Source organism: Lissotriton vulgaris, chromosome 9 (assembly GCF_964263255.1).
Source record: "Lissotriton vulgaris chromosome 9, aLisVul1.2, whole genome shotgun sequence".
In the NCBI taxonomy this organism is placed as follows: domain Eukaryota; kingdom Metazoa; phylum Chordata; class Amphibia; order Caudata; family Salamandridae; genus Lissotriton; species Lissotriton vulgaris.
The window spans coordinates 1,185,804,080-1,185,824,343 of NC_141697.1; the positions used below are offsets into that span (position 1 = coordinate 1,185,804,080).

A 20,264-nucleotide genomic window follows, 5' to 3' on the forward strand; every position below is an offset into this window, starting at 1 on the left:
TCCTGTTCCCAGCGCGACACCTCCCCTCATTCCTTTCATGGCCTCAAACCCTTTTGATGTAAACCCCCTTTTCCTGTGTCCCCGTTTGTCTTCCCTGTTCCCAGGCCGCCACCTGGCTCTGCGGATACTGTTTATTACCCCGTACAGTAGGAAGCTTCCCCTCCCCATCAAAAGACCCCCGAATCGATCAAAGCCCCCACCCCATGAGATCCGACCAACCCCATGCATTCCGTGAATCGGCGGAATGCCCTGCTGTGCGACAACCATCACCTGTTGTGACCGGGGTGGGGAATCCAACTGTAAATGTATGTGGGAACGGGTCTGAAGGGGAGATTCCGAGGATGTTCTTTCAAGTACTAAAGTATTGCGAGAATGTGTTATGTGCAATAAAGGTCATAAACCCTAGTATAAGAGGCCAGGCCTCAGAGATGTGGTTAGAGCACCTCGTGACGATACTTGCTGTCTGAATTGATGTGTTCTCCTCCGGAGAGAATAAAATCCTCGTTTCCTGCCTTCCAGTCTCCAGCGCCTGCTTCTTCATTTGATTAATATCGGTGGGTCATAGAGGCGATACCGCCGGGCAACATAAAAGGGTCTTTGGTTACCGGTTGTCTTTGGAACCCTTTTTAACAGCGCCACCCGCGCTTCACTTTTAATGTTAAAAGTAAATCGCAGGTGCCGCAATTATAGCAAAGTAAAGAAATAGAAAAAACTATCTATTTATTTACTTTTGCTATAATCGCGGCACCCACACTTTACTTTTAACATTAAAAGTGACATAAAAACCTAAAAACAAATGTGCCTCAAAAGATAACCGAGGCAGAGAAAACATCCGGGTTGTGTTTCTCCACCAACCCAGTGTGCCATGCAGTTCTACGAGGTGCTTTTCCACACAGAGAGAATGGGAATGGAAAAACCAACGCATCCCAAAAAAATAAAAGGTGCACAAGCAGCAGCGCAAAGCATGAGCCATTGTTTGACCTACACTTAATGATCAAGCAGTTACCATTTTTTTCTACCCTTTGGGGATGAACAGGAACTATTTTCTGCTATATTAGTGTGATCAACCAACAGAAGACAAATCATTTCTCATTTCTCTGATCTTCCATGTTTCTGAATGCAAGAGAGAGCTGGTGCCAGGACGTCTTTGTCTTTTTGGCAATGTGTTCCTTGAGGGTGAGGTTGGTGTCCAAAGTGAATCCAAGTGACTCGGCATTCGGTGAAGGATTGGGTTCAAAGCTGTCAAGGTTCATGTCACTGAGCCACATCTGTAATATTTCTTGATTGATGTTCTTGGCAAGTAACAGACTTTCTGTGTTGGTTGGGGTGAGCTTCAGGTAGGCCCTAGACTTTGGGATCTGGATGAGGTGCAGGCTGTGCTTGAGGCGTTCTATGTCTGGCGGAGAGGTGACTTTCAGGCAGAGGTATGCATTAGCGTCATATTTCATTTTGCAGTTTTATATAGCAGAAACTCGCCCCAAAGATATCAGAGCGCTTGACATGAGCACCAGTTACATTACAGACAGATACATTCATTTTTAGGCACAGGGACATTAAGAGATTTGACCAGAATCACAGAATGTTTGAGCCTCCTGCCAGACTCGAACCTGGTTCTCCAGCTTCTAAGTCGTCCGCTCTAGCCGTTTAACCACTTTCCCTGTCACATATATCAGGCAAGCTATTTTGAGAATAACGGAGACCTACTTTTCTTTCACAAATGTAAAAATATTTCCCTTCCACACTTTTTGTTTTAAACTGTGCCAGTGTTCTCAATCAAAAACTCCGACCTATCTTATTTTAACTGCGTTTGCTCGCTTTTTTCTTTGGATGTTCTGCATTTTGTGAACTTCCTTCAACCTCTGAAACAGGAAGTGACTTCAGAGGAGGACGGGAAGTGCTGTTCTGCATGCCCATTATAGCAGCCAAGCTACAAAGTAAAATGCCTTCTTTTGATGTATTGTACAGCAAATCAAAATTATATGTTAATTACATAAAATTAACATAATGCATTTTAAAGCAACATAAATACAGCTTTTACTTTGCACCTTTGAGCAAAGGTGTGTCACTTAGTAAGCACTCTTCCTTGAGAAGTGCTTAAACAGAAGCGTGGATACTTCCTGTTTGAATAAACCAATGAAATGAACTGATTCAGGCAGTGAGCATCCTTAATTCTATTGCTGCGTGGTCCAAATTCCGCCGGCAAGGCACAGTACGGCCCAAGCGGGCAGCAGCCCACGGAATTCTCGAGAACAAAATGTGCTGGGCCAGTGTTTTTGTTGCGTCTGCTGTGTCAGGTGATACGCAGGAAGGGGTTAATCCTGTCTCTCAAAGCCAGACACAACTTCTGACGAGCCCTTTGAAAAGCCCCTGGCTAGCTTGTAAAGGTGACATTTTAACGCACTCAAGCAGACAATCTGACCCCAGGAGCCACTTGGCAGTGATTTGTGGTTCACAAATATTGTTCCTGTGCTGTGTCAGAGTGTTGACCCAAGGGCCCCTCGGGGGGACATACTTACTTTCCACTCTCCCAGAAGCAGGGGGTGGCTTTCCTGAGCGTGGTGGCCCACGTGGGGGGGCAGGCTGTACTGCTCCTCCAGCAGCGAGGAACACTGGGGGGAAAAGAAAATAAAACACGTGAGAAAAGAAGGAGCAAAAGCTGGTCTTCACAGGAGCCCTCCAGACCAGCTGGGCTCTGGCAGCCCTGTGATTGCAAGATAAAGGCAAGGCAGGAAGCCACCCCTGCAGGCCACCGATGGAGGCAGGCAGCCATGGCTGTAGGAAAGCAGGCCTCAGGGTAGGAAGTGTGAGAACAAGACATGGGTGGGCGGGCTTCAAGAATCGCTCGATTTATTTGATTTTCGTTATTTAAAAAAATAAATAAAATAAAAGCAGGAACCTGGGCAGACTTAACAAACGTGTTAAAAACACTTTTGAGACACAACTAAACTTTACAAAAGATTACAAAAAAACAGAACTTTAAACTTGAACACCAAATAAAAAGAGTTATGCACCCTAAAATCTAACACACGAGCCATAAACCATTTACTTACCCATAGTTATAGTAATAATAGTTACAGAGACAACTCACTGGTCCAACTGATCACACGCTCACTCATAAGGCAACTCACTCAACTTCATACTAGGGTGACCAACCGTCCGTAAATTTCACGGACAGTCCGTAATTTCGGCCGTCTGTCCGTTGTCCGTGAAGGATTCTTTAACGGACGCCATTTGTCCGTAATTTTAACCTCGGGCACTGGTCGCACTACGCTAAAGCCGGCACAGCTTCCACCCTCCTCCCTTCTTGACTCGGGTGCAAAGCTCAGATACCCCGCAGCATTGGAGAGGCACAGCGGGGTGGCACTCCTGACACCTCCAGCCCTTGATGAGCTGTTAAGAGGTGCTCGAAGGTGACAGAGGGAGGGGCGGCAGCTTCAGGAGCAGGGGCTCCTATTCAGATGCAAACAACCCTGAGTGCACCATGTCTCTGCGATTTGGGAGGGCTTCTCACATTTCATTTCTGGCCAAGGCCCCAAACACCCTAGAACCGGCACAGATTACACTGCGCAGTACTGGTTCTTTTCACAGAGCTTAAATACTGTCACTAAATTGTAAACAAACCTCAGTTCTTCTAACATGCAGTCTTAATGTAATAAAATTAAGAAATAGCACAATCGCACCCACACTAATTAACAAAGTATGGAGGACAATCAGTTAAATCAGTTCTCTTGGAGCATCTCCGGTAAGTACTGTACATCACAGCGGGGATTGGCAAAACTAACATTTTGGAAAGAGCCTGTCTTCTCGTCGTTTTGTCCAGGAGGGGGTGAGGAGCCCTACCCCACCCTGGAAGAGACCAAGATTATACTAGAATACTGCATGGCTGCATGCCCACCCTGTGCCCACCCTGGTGGGTCCTGTTCCCCCTCCTGTGATGGCTCCTGCCCCACCCCAGTGATAGCTCCTGTCCCCCCCACCTGCCCCCTGCCTGTGATGGCTCCTGCCCCCCCCCCTGTGGTGGATCCTGTCTCTGCCTTGGGTGGCTTCTGTCCCAGTCCTGGAATGGCTCATGCAGCGAGGGTGAAGTTCTTGATGGGCCTCTTGTCAAAAAGGCTCTGCTCAAAATGAATATGAAAAGGTGGGCGAGTGAGTAACTGAAGGGATGAATGGATGGCTGGATGAATTAGTGAAAGGGTGAATGGATGAATGAATGAAAGATTAAATAGATGGATAATGAGAGAGGATGGATGGATTGATGAGTGAGTGGAAGGATGGAAGAGAGAAAAGGTAAATGGCTGGATGTATGGGTGGAAGGGTAGCTGAATGAGTGAACGGGTGGATGGATGAGTGGAAGGATAGATGAGTGAAAAGGTGGTGGATGATGAGTGAAATGATTGATGGATTGATGAATTGATAAATGCAAGGTTGAATGGATGGACGAATGAGTGAAAGGGTGGATGTAAGGATGGATGAGTGAGTGAAAGGGAGGGTAGATGAACAAAGGATGAATAGATGAGTGAAGGAGTGAAAGGATAAATGCATGAGAGAAAGGATGGATGAGTGATAGGGTCAATGGATGGATTCATGAGTGGATTAGTAGATGGATGGGTGGGTGGATGGATGGAAGGAAGGATTGCTAAGTGATTGGGTCGATGGAGAGAGAAAGGGAGGATGGATGACTGATAGAGTGGAAGGGTGGAAGGATGAGTGACTGGGTGGATGGATGAGTAAGTGAAAGGATGGCTGGATGAGTAAGTGAAAGGATGGCTGGATGGGTGAAAGGATAAAGGGCTGGATGGATGAGTTAATGGATGGATGGGTAGAAGAGTGGATGGATGAGTGTACAGATGGATAGAGTGGATGGATGAGTGTACAGATGGATAGGGTGAAAGGGTGGATGGATGGGTAATGGATAGATGAGTGAAAGGATGGATGAGGGGATGGATGAGTGAAATGATAGATGGAAGGATACATGATGAATAGGTTTGCAAAATGTTGAATATGTTTGGATATGGCTGGGCTTACTTCTATACTATTGCGCGACCTCTGATGTGTCTTTAAAACGTATCCAATTGTCCTGAAGTTTTGTCCTGAATTTTGACCTCCTGTCCTGAATTTGTGTCCTGAATTTCGACCCTTTGTCCTGAATTTTTACACTCCCCGTCCTGAATTTGCACCAATGCCAGTTGGTCACCCTACTTCATACTGGCCTCCCACAGTCTCAAAAACACTCTACCTTTCCTCACTCCTTTCTTCTCTGACATACACTCTCCCATAAAACCCTTATCTAGCTCCCCCAGCTCACACATCTGTATATAAAAAAAATACACCTTTCGCACCACACTTTTGCCATTTCTAAGCGCTATAAAAAGTGCTACACTTACCGAACCTATTGGTACTGATAGGGGCACGACTCACAGAACTAACTTAAGACAAAATCCTAAACTTACTACTAACATTTTGGTATTCACAGAAAACACTTACTCATTTTGGTATTCACAGAAGGCACTTACTCATTTCGGTTTTGACGGAAGTTAGGAGTCCTAAAGTTAGGACTCCTAACTTTACTACTCCTAAACTAAGCAAAATCCTAACTTTAAGACTTTTGGTATTCACAGAAGGCTTTTAGGAGTCCTAAAGTTAGGAGTCTTAACTTCTGTGAATACCAAAATGAGTAAGTGCCTTCTGTGAATACCAAAATGAGTAAGTGCCTTCTGCGGATACAAAAATGGTAGTAAGTTTAGGACTTTGTCTTAAGTTAGTTCTGTGAATCGGGCCCATAGGATTTAATTTAATGGTACTTTGCAGCTAGGTTTTCACTATACCCATACATATCCATGCATTCTTGCTGCTCAGCACTCCCTCCGAGCTATAGAGGGCACCACCACACTAACACAAGTCAGGAGCCGTACCTTTGGGAAGAAAGTGCGTGTCACAAAGTGCTTGTACTCCAAAAAGGGGATGCCCTGGCTGCGGTTCAGCTCCTTGGTCAGGTCCGTCATGTCTGTCTGAAGTTCTGCAAATCCTGGACAACAAAAGACAGATAATGTATGAGGTCAACTCCCAGTGGTGCAGAGAGAATCACTGATTGCAATGCATAGGGCCGCGGCCAATCAGATTCTAGAAGAAGCAATGAGAATTTATGGGGCCCTTGTTTCATAACTGTAATTTCACAAATGCTGTTAGTGATAGGACTGACTTGGAGGTGCATAGACAGGAAAATATAATTGGTTTGATTTAATTTCAAATTTCGTTGAATACCCTCTCACAGGGAGGTGAGCCAATGACTGGCTACCTCATGCAATGGTGGGTGGGAGCAAAACGTGAAAGACACTTGGACCGAGGAGTGAATGAAGATGGTTAACCCAAAGCCCCTGCATGTATAGATCTATAAAAGTATGCATTTTTATCAAATTATAATAAAAAAATATGAAGTTGGCATTGAAATTAGCCACCTCTAGGCAGACCTAAAAACAGGCCTATTCTAAGCAACACCCAGTTCAAAAGACCGCGCCGATGAGCAGCGTCCAAGTACCTTTGCGGATCTCCTCGCGGATCTGAGACTCCATTTCTTCCATCTGTACCAGGGTCTTCTGCCAGTAGCGCTCGGCTCGACGGCTCTTGGTGCAAAACACAAACAGAGCTGAGGACAAAACACACGAGAGGTCATTGTACCAGGAAGTTACCACCTGAAAGGGTGAGTGCCATTCCCGTTCACTCTAGTGCTGGTTTTCTCCATCTTGAACACTCAACATTCTGATAGTCATCTTCGAACTTCAGCCTTTTCTCTACCACGTCGCTGGTGTTCTTGATTATCATATCCATCCTTTTATGCGGTCTGGAGTAGCGTGCTACTCACCAGAAAAGCGCTTCAACACCCCTCCAGGGATAACAACCCCTTCTATCCCTCCGCTGTCCTTCTCACTCCAAATAACTGACTGATATCCACCACTCAAATTACTTTCATATTTCACCATACTAATTCACCACTTATCCTTTATAGGTTTCTGGAGTAGCGTGTTACTGCCAAGAAAAAAAAGGTGCTTCAACACCCCATCAGGGGTAACAAGCGCTATATAAATACAAACTTTCTTTCCTCTTCTATCCTTCCGCATCAAAATAACTGACTAACCTATTCACCACTTTAATTACTTTCATATTTCACTATACTAATTCAACACTAATCCTTTATGGGTTCCCTGAGTAGCGTGCTACTCGCCGAAAGAGCACTTCGACGCCTCGTCAGGGGTAGTAAGCGCTATATAAATCCAATTACAATACAATGCATACAATATCCCTCAATATCATACTCCATGGACACTCTGACATCTCAGATGTTCCACAGTATGTACTTTCCACCTGAGCACTCTTTATTCTCAAATATCTTGCTTTATGTGCTAACACTATCAACTCTGTTCCTGGTATGTACTAAATTGGATGTGATTTATGTTCTATTAACTGCTACTAACATAAAATATGATACTGCTGTGTAAAGTTCTCTGAAGCCCAATGCCAGGTTCTGTCTCATGGGTTAACTAACTGTGAGCCTAAAATTAATGTTGATCGGCCATTGGTTCTTGCAGACATACTCTGCTGTCCCCTGCTGTTGGCATCCTAGGCGGCTGCCACATCCTGCCTTGCTCTACGACTGACCCCGCCCACGCGCAGCACACACGTCACTTACCGACTACAGAGAGCAGCAGTAGGATGCTGCAGATGACGATAGACACAATGATGGCTGTCTCGCTGCCCCCCAGCTGCAGCATGGCGATGGTCTGGTTGAACTTCCCAACCTGGACCTGCACAAAGGTAAAGTCAGTGCAAACTGTGAGTAGGAGCCACAAGGCAGGCCACAGCATCGCTCTATAAAGATGAAAAGCTTTCTGTGGGGCCCGATTCACAGAATGAATTTAAGACTCAATCCTAAACTTACTACTATTTTGGTATTCACAGAATGCACTTACTACTTTTGGTATTCACAGAATGAACTTACTACTTTTGGTATTCACAAGAAGTTAGGATTTTGTCTTAAGTTTGTCTTCAGACAACTTAAGACAGACTTAAGACAAACTTAAGACAGCCTTAAGACAGACTTAAGTTAGGATTTTGTCTTAAGTCTGTCTTAAGTTTGTCTTAAGTCTGTCTTAAGACAAATTAAGACAAAATCCTAACTTCGGTGAATGCCAAAAGTAGTAAGTGCATTCTGTGAATACCAAAATAGTAGTAAGTTTAGGATTGAGTCTTAAGTTCATTCTGTGAATCGGGCCCATGATGTGTAGCAATGAGCTGGAAAAAAAAGACACTGAGGACTGATTGCAGCCTCAAGGGTTTGTGTCCCTGTGACTCTATTGACATTCTGTGTGACCTTTGGCACATTTCTAATTTATTAAAGGGAAATTATAGAATCAGCTTATGACTCACTACTAGATGGTGTCATGGCTTCAATTTTAAAACATTAGTTAAAAAGCACTGGCAAAACAAATATGTTGCACTTTGGCAAGGTGCCACTTTGCTATTGGTTCTGTCAATGGTTGTACAATTGGACCAAAAGGATTGCCAAAGCTAATAAAGACAGGTGGCCATCTTGGAAAGGTATAACAATAATAAGGTATAGAAACAAAATGCAAGTCCAAGATGACTGTCCAACATTATTGGTTTTACCAATGTTTACACTGCAGTTCTACTAACCATTGGCAAAGCCAATACATGCAGCAGCAGACTGAAGGTTGCAACGAGGAGTCTAGACACGGGGCACAGAGAACGGAGTGGGAGAGCACTGCTGTCCTGCAGTGGTACAAAGAAAGCTCAGGGGGCTAGAGAAAGAGTAGGGGAGTGATGTCCGAAGGAGAGAGGAAGATCAGGAAGGAAAGCAAGACACAGAGAAAGGTAGGAGCAAGAGGACAAATTAAGGGGAAAACTGCAAAGGCAATGCACTCCCATTGGGAGTATAAAATTAAATGCCATAGAAATATGCTTATAGATACATAGTTACACTCCTTCAATCAAAAACAAGCATTGGCAATGCCAATAGGTCTGGCTTATGAATGAAAGTGCCTTGTTTGTCACTGACGTGTTTAAACACTCAATTCATCATACATGCATTCTGTCACTCATTCTTGCACTCGTGTATCCATTCTTCCATCCACTGACATTCACCCTCTGACAGAACCACAATTGCACTCATGCTCCATTGACACATCCACTAACTAATTCAGTTTTCAATTTTTGCATTCACCTTCTGACACAACCACAATAAAACATGCACAAATATATGCAAGGTAAATCCATAGAATACAATACAAGTAGAAAAAATTACTGAAAAAATACTGGCAATAATGAAAGCAAACATAGCAGATGGTGACCACCTACACAGTCTATCGTTGTTTTACAGTGGAACAATGCTTAGAACATAGTGTTGGCCATCTTGGAATGGTAGAACAATGATACACCGTGGACAACAGCATTCCATAATTTATTTTTATTTATTTTGAATGTTTTATATAGCGCGGACAAGATCTTTGCAGATATCAGAGCGCTTTACACAGGTGGGGTACATGAGGGAGCATAGTCAAACAGATAAATCAGAATCATGTAAATCAATAATACAGGTAATACAAATAAACAACTGGTTTAGAGGAAGTGGCCACGCATCATGTGGAGTGCTGCAGATTAAATAAGCATCAAGCAAGCAGCCCATTGGCGCTTCCTGAGGCGCTGTAGAATGTTCTTAAGTAAATGTGAAAAAAGAGAAGAACCTAGAAATGAAAGGGGAACTATAAAATGAAGCCAACACGCCCTGACTCTGAAGCGCAGTCATTTTAGGTGGATCTGCATGTGATCAGAAAAGGCCGATATTCACCTGGCAAGAGAGCCAATGACTAATGTGGACTGAACCATTACCGTAAGCAGTACACTGTCATGGATGGAATCAGAGTGTAAATGACACTCAAACAGACCAATGGCAGAAAAGAACTGACCAAAAGGCCCTCTATGCATCTTTATGTATATATATATATATATATATATATTTGGATGCATGTGTTATTTAATCATTTTTATTTTATTGTAGATCCTGGAAGACAGCAAAGACTGTCAGGCCGTCCAAAGAGATTCTTGCAGGAATTATTACAGTGTAAATCTTCTACCACTGGTGGATTTTCTCAAAAGGGGTAATGAAAGCTAAAATCCAATCTTACAAAAGAAACTGTGAAATGTAATGAAACAAAATAGATAACTGCAGGTTTAAACACTGTGTAAAACTAATCCACCTTTAAAGGCCTATTGATTTTAGCGTTTGTGGTATGTAATAAATATATGAGTCCTACTGTCTTTGCTGTAACGTTTCATAATAAACTGATTAGATCCATGGCATCTGAAAAGTCTTTTCCTAGTGAACTAATCAGGTCTCTAGTTGTGTTCACTGGCTTGTTACCAGACCCAACTCAGGCCAACTGTACTAACCGTAAGATTTCCCAGAAAGCAAACAGAAGGCATAGACATAAATTTACAAATGTGCACATGTACAAAATTACAGTTGGTAAATCAAAATACTGTCTCACCTAAGAGAACCTAACAAGTATTCCCACAGTGTAAATTTTCTATGATCATGGTTAGTTGGAGGGGGTAACCAACAACAAACCCTGTGCCTACTATGGTAATCTGTGAAATACCAAATAACAAACTACCTATCTGTAGGCTTTAATACAGAGTAAAAACAATCCATCCTTAACCGTCTATTGGCTTAACATATGTTTATGCTTTTCACAATTAGTAAATCAGGCCTACTTGCTTTGTCATAACTTTTCAATATAAACAGATCATAACTAAAGAATATGACATAACCTTTCCCAGTGAACCGATAAGGCCAATACCCTTTACCATTGAGTCGAAACTATAGCTAACACAAGCCTATTGAAGGGCACCTAGGCTGGCAACCATCGTGCAGAGTTATACAATTACTAATATGTAGAAAAAGACAGTTTACAAAACAATATACAACCCCTCTCAAAAGGGCCAAGTGAGAATTCTCAAAGTGGACACCCCTAAGGTTTGTTAGAGTGGGTGGTCAACACCGAAACCTTTGCTTACTTACATGTTGCAAAATACCTGTCTATAGCTGTTCCACAATGTGATAAAAGCCTGCTGTTAAATGCCTACTGGCTTTAAACAATGACTTCAAAATAACTCAATTAGGCCTACTTCATTTTCATAACTTTTCATAATTAACATATCACACCTCACACTCACACTCATAACCTTTTGCAGTGCTCCAAACAGGCCTGCAGCTTGTCACCATAACCCCTTAAGGCATACTGTACTGAGCATAAGCTTCGCAGCAAGGCAACCATCAGGCATACAGCCATCAAATTACCAAAGGTTTGTCCAGTTAAAGTTGGCTGAGCAACATACTCTCTCTCCTAAGAGGGCCTTAAAAGGATGCTCACAGAGCAAACCATCTTTATCCAAAAGTTGTCAGAGGGGATAACCAACACCAAAACCTTTGTCTACTACAAGTAATCTGTGATATTCCCGGTAAGAGGATCCGTCTCTGTAGGCTTTCATGCAGAATAATAACAATCCATCCTTAAGTGGATTGATGTTAACATATGCTTTTCACAATAAATACATAAGGATTACTACCTTCTTCATAGCATTTCATATTAGACAGATCTGACCTATAGAGGTGATCACTGGCTTGCCACAATAACCCATTCAGACTTGCTGGATTGACTACAAGTTTGCCACAACCCAGACGACCCCTACAAGCACTCTTTTTAGAGGAAGAACACAATTCAAATCCAGTGCTCGTGGAAACCAACATGTGGGTGGAGCCTAAGCCCCTCTCACAGGAGTGCCATAAAAGCTCCTTTTTTTCTCACATAAGGCCTGGAGAAAAATGTGCTGCAAAGCCAGACCTAAACAGGGTGAACGTGAAACTAAAATCTTCACGAGGCAGAAAAAACACAAGAATAGTGAGGCGATCAGGACCAGGGAATCAGATTAGATATGGGATCCTTTCATTTCTAAGTATACATTTATTTGAAAAGTTTTATATAGCGCAAACAAGATCTTTACAGATATCAGAGCGCTTTACAAGGACAAGGGGTGATAGAATAATAGTATGTAATAGTTGAGGTAATTAGGTACAAGGTGCATAGTTACATAGGTATATCAAAATACAAGAGGTAGGTCAAAATTGAGGTAGTGTAGGTACAAGGTGCATAGTCAACAGGTGCGCCAATAATATAAAAGTACAAAAAGAAGGAGCATATACTTGTTTAAGCGTTCTCAAAATGCTTTTGGAGATAGCATAAAGGTAGGCATAGTTGAGGTAAATGAGTACAGGGTGCATAGTCATACAGGTGGATCAGTAATACAAGAGTAGGAATAGTTGAGGTGGTGTAGGTACAATATGCAGAGTCAGACAGGTGCATCAATAATATAGAGATATACAAAGAGGAAACGTATACAATCAACTAAGTCGATAATACAAGTAATACACATAGTCCAAGGGGTCAGGCAGGTGGTAGTAAGAGCGGATTCTTGAAACGTGCCGAATAATAGCTCATGTGTATTTAGCCATGAGAATCGCTTTTACTTCTTTCTTAAAAAGTTTGTTGGAGGAGATGAGCCTGGTTTCAGGAGGGAGTGAGTTCCAGATCCTGGGCGCCATTCCTGAGAAGGAGCGTTTATAGGTTTTTTCCTTCCGAAATCTTCGGGGCTTCAACAGTAGATTGTTTGTGCTTCTAGTAGTTCTAGAGCCACCAGAGATTGTCAGCTTTTGAGTGAGGTAGGCGGGTGAGTTCATGTGTACAGCCTTGTGTGTCATGCAGGCGATTTTCAGATGTATTCGGGCTTCAAAAGGTGATGAGTCTCGCTGCAGCGTTAAGGGATGCTCTTAGGGGTGCCATTGTAGTTAGTGGGAGCCCGCAGAGGGCGGTGCTTCCGTATTCTATGTGCGGGATGACTATAGATTGTACTGCAGTTTGGAAGTCTTTGGCTGGAAGGAAGGGTTTAAGTTTTCTCAAGGTATTGATTTGGAAGTTCGCTCCTTTGGTTGCCTTGCTGATGTGCTGCTGCATGTTGAGATTGGCGTCAAGTGTTATGCCTAAAGATTTTGCTGAGTCTACGATGGTAGGTTGTACATTTAGAGCAGTTAGGTGTTCAAGCCATGTTTGAGCGGTAGAGATTTTTGCGGGAGGTGCGATCAGGAGGAACTCGGTCTTCAGCGCATTGAGTTCGAGGTGATTCTCGGCAAGCCAGGATTGGGTGTTTCTGATCGTGGTGTTCAGAAGCAAGATGTCTTTGGGAGATTGTATTTTGAGATAAAGTTCGGTGTCATCGGCATACATGTAAAAGTGCACGTTGGATTCTTGTAACAAGGTAGTGAGAGGTTCCATAACTAGATTGAACAGTGTTGGGGAGAGGGAGGATCCTTGAGGGACGCCTAGCGAAACAGGTACCGGAGAGGACATCAGGTTGTTGCTTTTGAATCTCTGAGATCAGTTGTGTAGAAAGGAAGTGAACCACTTGAGAACAGTCCCAGGAATGCCCATTCTTGTGTTTAGTAGTTCGAGTAGGTTCTCATGTTTAACTGTGTCGAATGCTGAAGAGAGATCAAGAAGGATGAGGAGACAGGTATCGTTTTGGTCTAGGATTTGGAGAGCGTCGTCAACTATGTGGGTCATAGCAGTTTCGGTACTGTGCCCTGCTCGGAAGCCTGATTGATGAGTGTTGAGGAGATCAAACTTATCTATGTGTTTAGTCAGTTGTAGCTGTACGCATTTTTCCAACAGTTTAGCGAGAGTGGGAATATTTGTAATAGGACGGTAATTGTTTAGATCAGTGGGGTCTGCTGTTGGTTTTTTTAGGAGCGGTGTGACTTGTCCGACTTTGAGGGCGTTAGGGATGGATCCTTGTTGAAGAGAGCTATTGATAATCTTAGTCCAGAGTGGGAGGAGCAAAGGGATAAAGTCATACCTATCTGATTGTCTCTGTCATAGTCTGTACATTTTAAAAATAGTTGAGTGACTCTGTGTGTGTGTGTGTGCACACATGTGCATGCGCCTCTGTGTCCATGCAGGTATGACTACCTGCCCTACTCAGTGCCGGCTGCTCCCAAGAAGCAGTAGTGGGGCGGGGAGGGGGGTAGGTGGGTAAAAACATTTTTTTTTAAAAGATTACTTACCTGCATGAAAGTCCTTCCTAAGTGTACATTAAAGTATTGATTACAATGCTGTCTAGAGCAGACTGCTAACGCTGTTTATAGTGAAACTGCAAAAAGGGCTGTTAAAAAAAAGCCATGAACTACAAACCCTAATTCCTTAGCACATGTACTGATGTAAGAAGATGTGGCAATGTGTTCAATTCCAGGTTTCCAAGAAGCTGCATTGAGTTGATTTACCTCTGTGGGTGCTTCGCCACCCTTATGTGAAAGATAAATGATGATAATCTCAATTATGACTACTACCAAATCTTATGTATATATCTGTTCAGCTTGGGGCCATTAAACAGTATGAGTGCAATTTTCACAACTGTAATCATACAGCAGTTTTACCGTTATTCACCTATACTTGTGTTTGAACCCCGCCTTCTCTCCCTACTAATCCTACTTTCACACATGTGATGTATCGGGTGTTATTTACTTTTATATTTTTGTTTTTCACCTGCTTTTCACCTACCATTTTTCAATTTTATACTCTCCCTACCTTCTCTCTACCTCCACCTTACTTTCTTTCTCCCAGTTCGTCATCGGTACCCATCTGTTGATATGTCCACCCTATGGAATCCCCCTTTTCTTTCCTTTTTACAGTCAGCCTTGAGAAAACCCTGGCCTGCTGGCCCCTGAGCGAAACACGTGAATGATGATTTCTGAAGCTGTTATAGAATGCTGATTTCTAAACCTGTTTTAGAATGCTGATTTCTAAAGCTGTTTTGGAATGCTGATTTCTAAAGCTGTTTTAGAATGCTGATTTCTAAAGCTGTTTTGGAATGCTGATTTCTAAAGCTGTTTTGGAATGCTGTCTTCCTGAAGTTGTTTTAGAATGCTGATTTACGAAGCTGTTTTAGAATGATGCTTTTGGAAGCTGTTTTACAATGCTGATTTCTGTAGCTATTTTAGAATGCTGATTTCCGAAGCTATTTTCTGCAGTCGCTTCTTGAAGCTGCTTTGGAAAGTGGCTTTCTGAACCATATTTCTGCATCGGCTTCCTGAAGCTATTTATGAAAGCTGCTTTCTGAAAATGTATTTAGAAATGGTTTTGGAAAGGTGTTTTCTATGGATGATTTCCAAAGTCATTCCGCAGGTAGCTTTTAGAGGCTGTTTCGTAATCTATCTCTAAACTTAATTACTAAAGCTCTGATGCTGTTTTTCCAGGTTTTTATAAATGTTATTTTTTTTTCTAAGTCTGTTTTAAGAATTGGTTTCTTTAAGCTGCTTCTCATGCCGCCGGTGTTAAGCACTTTTTTATTAAAACTGCTTCGCGACACCACTTTTCACAATTGGTTCTTAATTTCCTGAAGAGAACTTTATTCCGAATTCCTTACTTTAACTGTATCTAAAACTGTTTTATGGAATCACTTCTAACACTGCTCCTAACATTAGTCCATAAAACTCTTTATAAAGCTAAAGTTACATCTATTTGCTATATTATTGCTGTTTCTATAGCAGGCATTCTGCCATTAATGTTTCCCAGAAGTCCTTTCCGGGCTGGCTTTTAACACTTTTGGACGACTTTCTTTGTCAAGATATTTTCTAAAGTCAAATTAGGAGCCGTATATCTGGCAAAACACATTTCTGATCAATTCGAAATAGCAGTCCGAAAATTTAGGACAAAACAACGGAAGCTGTTCCATGAAATTATTTGAATGACTATAAAAAACATAATACAAGGGTGTGCTGGAAGAAACTGCTAACACCTCTGTATTTTATTAGAAACAGCTTACTTGTAATAATAAACTTAACCCGATGAGATTTTGTAAAGTAAGAGAACCGCCCCCTTCCATCGCCACTGGAAAGTCCAGTTGCACAGTTACAATTTCATCTGGACCATGTTGCTGTCCAATACAAATTGCACATCTAATGATGGTCTCTGGAGGATGTTCCAGCTGATATTGATTGCATTCGGAGTCAGTACTGGTGTCTGCTGTCTTCAGGTTGGCGTTTTTATTTTAAAAAACTTAGGGGCACATGCATCAAGGTATGGTTTTGCAAATCCTTAATTGCGATTATTATGGAATCGCAATCAGGGGCGGCTCTAGGCTCATGGCGGCTCTGGGCAGGGAGCGTAGGTAGGGGGCCCCGGAAGAGGGGGCCCCGGAAAAGGTGCGGAGGCCAGTGAAGAGTGGGGGGTGGGGGTCAGGATGTTTGGAAGTGGAACAGAGCCGGAGGCGGCCAAATCCCTGCCACTGGGGCCACCACACAAATATGTATCCATCCTCAGAGGATTATTATATTAAGGATATATATTGGCGTGGCGGCCCTGTGCAAGTGCACAGCTTGCACATGCCTAAGGCCGGCCCTGTCGCAATTAAGGACTCGCAAAAGCCTACGCAGGTAGGAATCGCTATAAAAATAGCGATTCCTAAACATTCCTTAATTGCAACTCGCAATTAAGGAATGCCTTCCCATTCATTCCTATGGGCCTCTAGGCCTATAGGAATGAATGAGAAATTGCATGCGCAATTTGCGGGTACCAATTGGTACTCGCAAAATCTGCATGCAATTTCAAGGGTGCAAGGGTGTCAAAAGGACACCCTGTTGCATCCCTGAAATTGCGGTGTGCACCCATGTTGCGCACACAAATGCCCCACGGGCCTGTGTGTGTAACCTGAAACTTTGAAAAATGCACTTTACTGCATTTTTCAAAGTTTTTGCAAATTACCGATCAGTTTATTTGCTCGGTAATTTGCGGCCCCAAATAGCGAAATCGCTATTTCAAAGGGCTTCTTGCATTGCATTTAAGGAATTGCAAATTGCGATTCCTTAAATGCAAACGCAATTTATGAAATCCCAAGATATTGCGATTACCTAAATTTCGTGTGCCCAACACTTTCATGCATCGCAAAATGGCCTTTTGTGATCGCAGACGGCCGATTCTTGTGAATCGCACCGTCTGTGCTCGCAAAAACGTTTGATGCATGTGCCCCTAGATTTTTCCCTGCTGTGTTGTTCTGGGCATGTGAACTCATGCTTCAAAAACTAAAATACCACAGAGGAAACCATTTCTAACTGGTCAACTTGAAGTCCAATAGCACTACAATCCTTGGGTACTGGATACTGTGTGTTCATGCCACCTAAAAGGAAGTAGTCTGACGTATGCGGAAGTTGACATTTTACAATGGGTTTGAAAAGGTCTCGTGGCAGATAAAGTCCTATGCCACACATCCTTATTTAGCCTGCGGCTGTCACTGTCTAACCCCAGCCCTGCCGGCCTTTCACAGGCAGAGCACCAGGTCTTGAAATCCCCCTGCCTCTCCACCCCACAAACTCGTCCACCTCTGCCTCCCAGCTGAGCCATCATGTGTGGGACCCCGAGCCTGGGCCGGTGTTGTCTGCATGTGCAGTCATAACTTCTTCTGTAAATCAAAACAGCCGGCGCGCAGCCCCCTCTGCCCCCTGTCAGCACTCCGCATCGAGCCGCGAGTAACTGGAGCCCTGCTTGGCCTGGGGTTTCCGGGTGACCCCAGATGACCCCTGATAAGTACCCACTTCCTTTAGGAGCTCGTGCTAGGCTGTCAGCTCATTCTGCCCATGGAAGTCGGGTCACCAGAACCCTCCAGGCCAGTGGGGAAATACCACGCCTCAGGGAGCATTATGGGAAGTGTAGTCTTTGTTTACTTTACTTGAACCAATTGGATTAAAGTACCAGACCAAGGACGTTTGCAAAAGGAAAGCCCATCAATGGTACACAGTGCACCTAACAGAGGTTAACATGTAACAAATACAATTAGCTGAACAGGGATCAGAGGAGGAAGAGGAGAGCAACATATATCTGTGGGGATTAAGGCGGGATGGGGTGCCTAGAGAAAGGAGGGGAGCAGGGCAGGGAGGGACAGAAGAGTTGGCTCTCCCAAATCTCAATCTTTCTATTTTGTTCTGTATGGTGGAAACAGATTGCAGTTTATGTGCTTTAGGTACATAGTCCATGGTGTCCTAAAAATATGGTACTGATACAGGCCTGTGTTTTAAACCACTAAACTAAATAAATCACTTGTGCTCCTGGTGGCCTACCAGGAGCACAAGTGATTGATTCAGTTTAGTGGTTCCTAACACAGGCCCCTATCAGTACCAGATTTTAAGGACACCACTGACTATGTACCTAATTCCCCTTTACATTAAATATATGAAAAGTCATTGCAGGTGGCAAGCTCAAAATCTGGCATAGATACGACCCTCCTGGACTACAGTGGACAGCATCAATTTCCCACCAGAAATGTGTATTAAGTACACAACAGGGTTGGACTGGACAACAAAATAGTCATTGCACCAAAATAAATGTGGCCACCATTAGCAAACCAGTTAGCTAAAAAAGAGGCCACATTTGCAGATCAGGCCATCTATAAAGACATGCCAAGTAGGTATTTTGCAAGGTATGGGAGACTACATGCATTTGTGTTTGCTGCAAGCAATGCTTGTGGTATTATTGAGAGAATCAACAGCAAAAACCAGCCCATCTGCCCTTAGTACTGGCCCACAATTTGCTAAAAAAAAGCTGCCCACACACTGATCTGTCAGACCATCGCTTCGGGCACCGCCTGATTTCCCTAAAGGCCAGTCCAACCCTGGTACAGGTCTAAAATAATAGATATGCTTTAAGCATAAAGATAACTGAACCAGAAGCATAGTTTTAAAAGTAGTCGAGCTTGTTACTGGTAATGGAACCTGAGTGCTGGTAGTCCCCACTCACTTCGACCTCTGGGCCTCAGGGACATAGAGCCGTACGGCCAACACACCGGCTAGCTCTTACCGTCACAGGCAGATGCCGGTCCGAGGAGGTCAGTGAATCATTGACGCTGCAGTGGATGACTTTGTCCACGATGATGAAATTCATTTCGCAGGAAATGAGACCGATCTTCACCCGGTACTCATCCAACCTCAGGCCCAGGTTATCCGGCTCTTTCTGAAAACAGCAACGAAAGAAAATCAAGGCGCTGAACCAGAGAGTGCTCACCAGGGACAATACAAAGGGTACACAAGAAAAACCAAACAAAAAAAAGTACTCCCCTCTATTGAACCAATGAATTCTTAGTGCTGGAGACTGGAGAGCGCACTCTTAGACTTATGTCAGGATTCTGGGTGGAATTGATATTTGTGATTTGGGGTATTGTTGCTTATATCTCATGTATGATCTGAAAACTGCATGCTGCGGCCATATCAATCCCACTTGAGGGACCTGCACTGGTTGTTTCTCCAAGCCCATGTGACCTTGAAAACCTGATGTATCAATCACATTACAGCAAGAATCAGCAACCCGAGCTTTCCCGGCTAAATGACTAGCTACCTGTGGCAGCCAACACAACAGAAGAGAGGGAGAACAGCAGTGCCAAGCATGGCAACGAGCAATGTCGAAGGCGACACACTATGTCTCTTTGCACAGCATGCACCGGAAATAACATCCCTCCACACAACAGGCTTTCACCCGCACTCCTACAGTTCGGACAGGGGCAAGAAACCTTATCTTGAGAGAACACTTCAGTATTTAAGCTTTTAGGTCTTGGTCATCGGAGGATTTTACACTTTTGACAACTCTGGGTCAGCCCAATCCAACCAATGGCCTTTTTTGGGGCACTCTTCCTCACCCATTGCTTTGAGACGACATTATTCACATCATGGATCAGGCCAGAGTGTATTTTGGTATCCCCTTACACTTCCATTGGAATCTGTAGGAAATCTGTCTTTTCTGTGTGGTCAGCCTGGACTTATCGTCTTTTTTTGGACCCTTTATTTTTGCTGGCTTCAGAACTCTGTGTACTTTATCCATGCTAATCAGTGAAAATGGGCCTGTTCTCCTCCTTGAAACATGATTGAATTCGCATATTCCTAATTGGTACATTTAACTTACCTCTAAGTCCCTATATATGGTACAAGGTGTACCTAGGGCCTGTAATTTAGATTCTACTGCTGGACTGCTGCCCCTATTGTGCCATCAACTACAGTGGCGATGCAAACATGACTTCAGGTCTGCCACTGCAGCCTGAGCCTAGCAGTGTAAAAACTGCAAATCGACTTGCCAAAATAAACCCTTTTGAGAGGTCGTAATCTC

General features: G+C 43.4%; 1 protein-coding gene across 1 annotated transcript in view; it reads right to left on the reverse strand.

The window, feature by feature from the left end:
* PLXND1 (plexin D1) overlaps positions 1-20,264 on the reverse strand; it is a 313,125-nt gene that overhangs the window by 92,160 nt on the left and 200,701 nt on the right. Inside the window, exons 19-23 of the mRNA XM_086939243.1 lie at positions 18,969-19,121; positions 7,685-7,799; positions 6,536-6,643; positions 5,913-6,025; positions 2,517-2,609 (exon numbers count right to left, since the gene is read on the reverse strand). Coding sequence (XP_086795369.1) covers positions 2,517-2,609; positions 5,913-6,025; positions 6,536-6,643; positions 7,685-7,799; positions 18,969-19,121 — 582 coding nt within the window. The remainder of the gene's footprint in view (positions 1-2,516; positions 2,610-5,912; positions 6,026-6,535; positions 6,644-7,684; positions 7,800-18,968; positions 19,122-20,264) is intronic.